This window comes from Lottia gigantea (assembly GCF_000327385.1).
Source record: "Lottia gigantea unplaced genomic scaffold LOTGIsca_165, whole genome shotgun sequence".
Lineage (NCBI taxonomy): Eukaryota > Metazoa > Mollusca > Gastropoda > Lottiidae > Lottia > Lottia gigantea.
In genome coordinates, this window is record NW_008708051.1 from 88409 (window position 1) to 97594 (window position 9186).

Consider the following 9186-nt stretch of genomic DNA (forward strand, 5'->3'; position numbering starts at 1 on the left):
AAGAAAAGATGAAGAAAAAAGTGGAGAAAATGTTTGAAAAAGAAAAAAGAAAAGAAGAAAAATTAAAAAGAAAGTTGGAGAAATATGAAGGGTTGAAAGATTCACCTAAGAAGCGAGAACGATATGAACTGAACCATTCTCCATTACTTCATCATATCAAATTCTGCAATAAAGAGTAAGTTTTACCATTTTCTGGTTTTGCTTTGCCTTTCCGGGCTTTTTTTTCCTGCAATTTCACAATATTAAGTATTTTTCTGACACCATTATCTCAAAGTGCCTTATATGATATCAGATTTTTTTGATAGTGACGTCATCAAATGCTTAGTTTTATTGAAATTGCAGGGATCACAGACTTCTGACTCAGGACTGTAGCTAGAAAATATTTGTGACTCAAAATGGCGAAGCGAACAAAGCTATCAATATCATATCTCATGTAAGCATGCTTGGCCATGTTGCTTTTATCATTGATGGAAAATGAAAGTGTAGCTACAACCCTGGTCTGACTGAAAATTTGAATTATTATTTATTAATATTATATTTTATTATTATTTATCATTTATAATTATTATTATCATTTATTGTTATTATTATTTATTATTTATCATTTATTAATTTTCTTTATTATTTTTTATTGATATTATTTATTATTGCAATCCATAATCTGACACTAATATTGTGCAACATATGATCTAAGACTTTCAAGAAATCAAAGATTCGCCACCAAAATACAAAACAAGTCAGCATGATCTGCATTTCAAAGTTAACCTGCTGATACTCATGTAGTGTACAATGGGGAAACTGTAAATTCATCTTTAGTGACAAGGATACAGCATGATATAGTGATTGGTTTTAATTTTCAGGTATCTAACACTGGGAGCAGCGTTCGTTAGAGATATCACCATACCAGATGGTACCACAGTTCAACCAGGAACCAAGATGCAGAAAACATGGCGGTTGTTGAATACTGGAACCTGTATTTGGAGAGAGACCACACGGGTAAATATTTTACTTCTGCTTTTCTTAAATTCAGCAGTTGGTCAGTGTGTTAGAGGCTAAACTCAATCCCAGTGTAGGTAAAGATGATATCTTCAAGATGAAGAAAAAGGGCCTCTTGACTGACATCAATTTTATCTTTGCAGTTACGTCTAATGTATGGTACTATCCCAGCTATCAAGACAGAAGTTTCAGTACCTTGTTTAAAACCAGGAGAAGAAGGAGACGTCACAGCAGAACTACTGGCGCCTGAATTACCAGGTTAGTATCTGTTTAAGTTACTGCCCTTAATCTCTTGACCATTCATTCAGGGTGTCATTCATTCATTTATTCATTCAAGATGACATTCATTCATTCAAGATATTCACTCATTCAGGGTGTCATTCATTTATTAAGGATGTCATTCATTCAGGATAACATTCATTCATTCATTCAGGATAACATTCATTCTGGGTGTCTTTCCTCCTCAACATTTAAAACTCATGTCTTGGCATTATTTCCCTTTTCCCTCTTTACATGTTGCATGACATTGTCCATTCATTAACCCTATGTAGAGGCTGTAGAATGTAATTTAATTTGACATGAGTTTAAAATAAACTTATTTTTGTAAAATTGTGCACATTGCACACTTTTAGATGTAGCCTGTCTTCAGTAGCTCAGTCAAAAAGTTGGATATATTTCCATGTCCTTAAAGTAACTAAATAAAATATTATTCCTGCAGGTCGGTACCAAAGTCACTGGAAGTTATTTGATAAGGGGATAGCATTTGGTCACAGAGTTTGGGTCATGATAAATGTGGTACCAAGAGAAATCCTGGAACCGAAACCAGTGGAACCATTGAGAGTAGTAGAAGTAAAAACTGAGGAAGAGGATAAGGAAGTTTCTAAAGCTGCTGAGGTAAGAATTGGACTCGGTGATAGGACAATATGATAAAATAAGGGTATAGAAATTCATATCTCTTCATAAAAAAGATTATTTTCATTTTCATGTCGGCGTATATTGTTATTGCCCCTGTTTATGGAGCTCAGTAGCACAATCGATAAGAGTGTTGTTTCTTTACATGACGTCATTTGCTTGGTAACGTAAACGTAGAACCAATGGTGGTTGTGGTTATCTTCACTCATAGTTTCTTTAAACCCATCTGTAAATGAATGCAGATTATCTGGGAAAGATTAATGCCAGATGGATTTCTATCTGTCCATTTCTTGGCTTTTTGTATGAGCTAGGTTTGGAAGAAACTTGAAAGGCTTATGTGCATAAATGTGATATCTTATTCTAAATCTGTCAAAAATCGGTTTGGAATTTTGATAGGATCATCCACTTAATAACCAGCCATTGTAAGGATTTCAGTTTCAAAAGTATTCAGTATTCAGTATGATTGCAGGCTCCAGAAGAACAGAGAGTGGAAAGAGATGTTGAAACAATTACCATGACAACACAGTCACCCATGCCACTGTACCGTTTGATCCCTAGTATGTTAGATCAAGTTGATGACGCTCAAGAACAAGAATTGGAAGAACCCAAGGAGGGAGTAGTACGTAACATCTTACAGATAGTGGACACTCAGCCGAGTCCCATCAACGATCTGAATAAACTCAATTCAACTGACTCCGGTACCAAGATTGAAAGTTTAAATGTTGACGTAACAGAAACAGATGATAAAGTAGAAATGAATTTATCGTCTGCTGTAGCAGCCATGGAGAAATTGACTGTGTCCGAGGTCAGAACAACACAAGTTGCTAATGTTGGAAACAATCTGTTGTCGTTTGAGTTCTTAGACAGGACTCCACCAAAGCAATCCCAGACTGCAACACCTTCAAACACTCCTCTAGGTTCGTAAAATTTCAGTAAATTCAGTTGTTAATTTATTTTTTTGTAGCCCAATCAGTGGTAAAAATTGAGAGCTAGTATTCAGAGTTCATGTTTGCAACCAACTTGAGCGACTTAAAGGAATTGTAAATTGTATTTTTATGTGTATCTGGGCTACTATAAGCATCATTCTAATTTTCAGTCAGAGGACTGTGGTTCTTGCAATTCCACTTAAAGTAACCGTTTTTATGACGTCACTAATGCAAAGGTCCTTATAGCAGTGTCGAAAGATAATAATAAAAAAAAAACCTTATGTAAAGGCAGGAAATCATATGATTTTGACACTGAGATGATTGTAATTGTAGATGTCAGTCCTCCCAAGTCACCAGTTCCAACAGCGAAACTAGAAACGGTACTATCAGCCAGTAGTAGTATGGAACTAGTTAATGGTGATTTAGATGAATGTGTACCATTGTTAGGTGAATATCCTCATGAAAGAATTCAAAGTTTGGAATTTAAACAGGGTACGTTGGATCTTTAACTTAGTAGACACAGTAGGGATGTGGGGGTTGTGAGTGTTGTGGGTTTTCATCTCGGTCTGCGTGTGCAAGGCTGGTGTCCTTGAAAAATTCATCTTTTTCACATCAACCCAGTCGACCCAGCTGTAAAAGGATAGAGATAATCCAGGAAAGATCAATGCCATGAGGTTTAACCAAAGACCATCTGGTAGAGAGGATCCTTGTAAACTTAAGTTGTAATCCTTGTAGAAAATTTTTTTGTTTTTAAATTAATTTTTGTAAATTTCTGAAAATGATTATTGTTAGACTAGACTTAACAATCAAGTATTCTTCTTAATGTAAGGAATGTTGTTATTGTAGGAACAGGGTATGCAGTAGAAGATGATATAGAATCGCTATTAAGTTATTCTGACAGTGACTCCAGCAGTTCAGATGATTTTTTCGTGGTTCCTCTACCAGACTGTTTCGATACCAGTAAACCACTAACCCGCTCCTCTCTTCTACAACCAGGAGATGTTGGTATGTACACTATGTATCACTCTTCTATCACAGGGCTAGAAGTCCATTATCAAATGCCAAGTGTTTAATTGCAGTAATGCCAGTCTGTACAGAGTTTTTAAGTGGCATTGGCCTACCCTTTTTTGTTAATTTCAAACTGTTTTCAATAGCATGTATCCCTAAGGGACAATTGAAAGGAACTATGAAATCATATGGGCTGTTTTTATGATGTTTTTATATTGCTTTTTTCAGATGAAAATCAAAATGAAGTTCAGTCATGTCAACCTAGCGTGGATGATCTACTTCAAGCCTCCACATCAGATGAAGCACGACCCCTAACTCCAGAAGTTACTGCCCTTGAAATTCCCCGTGATGTACCAAACGTACAGGCTGTTACCATTAACACCCTAAATATTGTTGAGGCTGTTCCATCAACCTTACAAATAGTTCCTGACACTATTCTTGAAATTCCTCGAGATGTCTCCATTTTGATGCCAGTAACCTGTGACGAGATTCCACAATCGGAAGCCAGTTGCGTTGAGACTCAGACCACTATTGTACAGAACTCGTCTGACGGAGCTGTAGGTAGTGAATCAATGGAAGCTCAACAAATGGGTAAGACTTTTCTCTCATATCAAATCCGTACATCCAACTAATTTTCAGTAGGTTCAAAACTGAATTTCAGGAATCTTGAATGTTGTTTCTTTTTTAAAACGGCTGATTAGAATAGAATATATTTGAAATTAATTTCAGATTCGTCATGTTATGCTGCTGCGAGTGGACGGCCATTAACAGAAGCAGAGCATCAGACCCAAGTTCTTGAAGTAGCTAATGGAGGTTCTCAACCAGCTGTAGAGTGTTCTCAAGTTAATGGTCAAGACGCCTCGGCCACTGCTGGTGGAAGTGCAGAGCAGTAAGTTGGATCTTTTTAAGTTTTCAAATGATATAAAAACTCTGAATGTGGGCACTCTGGAAAGAGGGTAGGGTGTCTGTAATGTGAAATGATCAGAAAAAGTTCATCTTAGAGTTTGGATGATCCTGTCTACCAGCTAGTCCTTGGTAAACATCCATATTAAAAGGATAAGAGCCTAGTTTCACAGGAATACCTTCTACCCAGCGGGTCCTTGCCCAAACCTAGTGGCAATGATCATGTCTAGATTATCAATAACCATTTACAGCTGGGTCGACAATACACTTGTTAGCTGAACAGTTATTGAACCCAAGACAACTGTTTATGTATCATTAGAAAGCAAAGATTTCAATGCACCAATCAACTGAGCTACACTCTGTCCCCAAAAGTCAAGACAATACAAATTAGAAAGATTTAAACCTCAATTTTTATTTCTATTTTTTTTTGCCCTGTTTGGAATCTGTTTTCTTGTTTTTCAGACAAGAATTTGCTAAACAATTATTTGATGTTGCCATAACAACAGCTGCTAATGCTGCATCTAATGCCTATTTCAAAGTAAAGGAAGTCATTCATACTTGGCAAGCTAAAGATGTGAGTTGGTCTTTGTTATTTTTAGTAACATATTCAGATATTGTCTGCTGGTGTCATAGTTTGAGATGACAACACAAAAAGTTGCTTTCTTACTTAAGAGAACTTGGACCTTAATCTGGAAAAATTTACTTGAGATCATTTTAATGATTCAGTCATCTGACTGTAATAGCTTGACATTGTGAAGATGTATGAGACAATAATGCAAGGCTTGAGGATATGTATGATAAGATTCCTAGACAGATATAAATTGCATCAGAGAAGGCTAATGCCCTTGCACTTGCAAACTGTCCTTTACTCCATACTCCACAAATAGAAAATAAAACTTTATTTATATTGCTGAGGTTGGGTATAGTTGAACCATCAAAAGCACTAATTTGCTAATCACCTTTTCTGAATCACCATTTTGTTTAAGATTAGTAAAGCGATGTGGTTTTACAGTGAAAAAAGCATCAGAGTTGGCATACCTTTCCATTGCTAGCACCTTGCTGATCTCTGTTTTTGTTTTACAGCTGGAAAGACAACAACAAACGCAACAACAACAACAAATTGCCCAAAACATCAAAGTCAAGAAGGGGTGGGTTCCTCCAAAACAAGAGTTCAAGATGCCTAAAAATGATTGGACACCTCCAGAAGATACATTTCAACCCCCAGAGGATAGCTATGTACCTCCCCAAAGTACATGGACTCCACCTCCTGACAATTACCAACCACCTACATCTGAAAATGCAAGGTTGGAACAGCCCCCTATGGAACAGTTGATGTCTATGGGATTCTGTAATCGAGAACTCAATAAGGAGGTGCTGAAGAAAAGCAATGATGACGTGAGCAAAGCGATTTCTCTAATACTAGAAAGGAATCAAGAAGATTGGTCCTCTACGAGACATTAGTATCTACTGTATGAGATAATTTATTCATTTTAAACTCAATTGAAGGGGTATGGTTGTTAAAATTTTCTTTCTAAAATGTTTCTATTTGATGTAACCTCTTTATTGCAAAGTTTCCCATTGAAAATTAGTGAAAAATTGCAAGTATTTTGGAACTTTTTCACTAGTTGCAAAAGATCAATTTCAACTATCTTTGAATGAAAATCTGAATGACAAATATTTAAACGACTATATCCCTTTAAAGGAATAGAATATGGTCAGTGTCAGATGTCTTTGACTTGTATACCTTTCTGTTTTTCTTGTGTATCTTTTGGCTTTTTATTGTATAATTATTTTATTTATAATATGAATAGATATTATGACACTCTGTATTGTGCTGCAGAGCAGGCTCACACCACTTGCTTCACCTCATGCCGCTCTTAGACTGAGATTGTGAGGTGCTATCTCTGTTGGACACACCACATGGTTTGTAACTTTTGAGAGTCCACATAAGTAAGCTGTAATGATGTAAACATACAGTAATTGTTTTTGAATTGAGAGATTTTGTACAGTAAGAAGTAAATAGTGTTTGTTATATTAGACTTTCAGTATACAAAATATAAAGGCTTTTCTATATAAAATATAGGCTTTTCTTAATAAATGTGAGCTTTTCTATAAATGAATATAGTTTTCAATATATAATATAGTATCCTTTATATCAAATTTAAGATTTTCTTTATGAAATTATTAACTTCCTTTCAACAATTAGATGTAGGCTTCTCTGATATGATATGGGCTTTTCTTATTAGATAGTAATATATAGATTTCTCATAAAATACGCTTTCTTTATTAGGTTCCATATAAGTATTTTTTTTTCTTAGAAATGTCCTTGTAAATAACCTAAAGGTCTTCTATTTGAAAAGCCTTGAAGCTTGTTTAAGATATAAGCTTTTATCTATGATAATAATGGGCTTTCTGTTTCGTGAAAAAAAGTGATATCGCCATATTGTCTTTGTTATATTTAAATAGAATTATTTTAACTTTTTGTGGTATTTCGTGAAATATGGAAATTGAAAGTATTTTCAAAAAATTGAATTTTATTTAACCACAATTGTGTGTCTGGGACAAATCAAAACTTTGATACATAAAAAAAGTAAATGATTTCACAAGACACATAAACAGACATCTTAAGCCAGACATGACTGGCATTTATTAGAGAATTTGTATATAGATGGCTTGTTATAAGCTGTTAATTCTAAAATTTGGGAACCAATTATTGATGCTAGTGATATATGTATATAGATAACCCAGGCTGGATGTAGTGAGACAAGCAGGAAAACACCCCTATTGCTGTTAATGAATTCTTCCAAGAATATACTGTATATAGTAAGGAAATGCATGTGTGGAAGAATACATAATACATCAAGGGGACATTTTGTCTCTAAATTATAATATATCCATAAAACAGCTAATTATCCAAAAAAATACAAGTAATTATTGAAAAATACTTAAAGATGTTTAATGGATTTGTCAGATTATACCTGGATTCTGTTGTATGGTTATGACAACAGGTAGACTGATGAACAAAGACTGTTATTGACCAAGTTTGAGAATTTCATGTTTATCTAAGAGGTAGTATTCCTTTGAATGGTAAACATGTTCAACCTGTTCCACTGCATTCAGTCTTTTTTATGTTTAGATATTTTGTTTATTATTTGATTATTATTATATTTAATCTATATTTAGTATGGTGTGTTGTTTATATGAATTGAAAGCTTCAGGTTGAAAAGTTTCTCTAATAAAACTTAATCTTAGTCTTAAATTTTGAATTATTTTTTTCATTCTTTATTGTTTTGGTGCAACAAGTCAAATTTATTACTTAAAGGCTACTGTTCTTTTACCAGGGGCCTTATTCTGGAATACTTAATACAGATTTTAAGATATACAGTAATTTGATTGGAGGATAAAACTTAATACAGATTTTAAGATATACAGTAATTTGATTGGAGGATAAAACTTAATACAGATTTTAAGATATACAGTAATTTGATTGGAGGATAAAACTTAATTTTAAATCAATTTCAGTGATTGACTAATCAGATGGCTGCAATACTAATATCCACCTAAGTTAAGTTTCCCAGAATAAGGCCCCACATTTATGATCTTTAGTTACCTCTGACAATTTTCAGACTGAAATTTCAAATATGGTTCATGTACAATGAAAACCTCCTTGTGAAAGTGATTAGTCTTATAGGGAATAGATGTAGCAGAATGATCATAACTGTGTAGAATCTTAGACAGTCTACATTATGATACTGTAAATGAACCAGACATTGGATTTTTATTTTGAAAAATGACACGGATAGCTTAAATTGGGCTCAATTTGCTCATTAGGGAAAATTAGATGACTATATACTTTTCAGATTTTACGGAGAAAAAATATGAGAAAAATTTCTCCTTGATAAAGCATAATTAGCAAATTTTATAATTAAGTATGGTATAAATGTGTGTGGCTGAAAGTTAAAGTGACATCTGAGTTTTTTCCCTGTGAAATCTCGTCACTTCTTGCATCACTTTAGTGCTACATGTAACATAAGATTTTATTTTAAAAACATCACTGGCAATGCTGTCTTTTGTTGTGAATTTGTTGTGAACAATTGTATTAGAGAGTACACATGATTATAATAGGTTAAGTTTATCTATTAACAATCAATTTTTTAAAATTTTTTGCTATTTTCAAAAGTCTGTTTTATTTTCAGAAAATCTTGCGACAAAAAGGTAGTTTTATTGGAAAATAATTTGCAAATAGATAGGGGACAAACTTAATTGGAATATAAATGGAGTTTTACATCTTTTGGTCTATTTGAGCAATTTTTGATTTGCAATAAGCACCTAATCAGTAATGATTGAGTCATATTTGTATTTTAAGTTTTCTACAAATATGCACCAAATGCAGAAATTTCCTCACATTTGAAGCTTAAAGTTACCCTCACAGCACAGCAAC

At 33.9% G+C, this 9186-nt stretch overlaps 2 protein-coding genes across 2 annotated transcripts in view; both read left to right on the forward strand.

Moving 5' to 3' along the window:
* Positions 1 to 36, forward strand: part of LOTGIDRAFT_238738 (hypothetical protein) — a gene marked incomplete at its 3' end in the record, with an annotated part of 10926 nt that extends 10890 nt beyond the window's left edge. Inside the window, exon 10 of the mRNA XM_009051356.1 lies at positions 1 to 36. Coding sequence (XP_009049604.1) covers positions 1 to 34 — 34 coding nt within the window.
* LOTGIDRAFT_238739 (hypothetical protein) lies at positions 9 to 6901 on the forward strand (the record flags this gene model as incomplete). Its single annotated transcript, XM_009051357.1, has 11 exons — positions 9 to 175; positions 861 to 996; positions 1140 to 1254; positions 1715 to 1890; positions 2378 to 2825; positions 3168 to 3326; positions 3681 to 3839; positions 4071 to 4433; positions 4572 to 4731; positions 5208 to 5319; positions 5829 to 6901. The coding sequence occupies 11 exons, from the start codon at positions 9 to 11 to the stop codon at positions 6204 to 6206; spliced, it is 2373 nt and encodes a 790-aa protein (XP_009049605.1). The 3' UTR covers positions 6207 to 6901.
* Positions 6902 to 9186: the final 2285 nt, after the last annotated feature.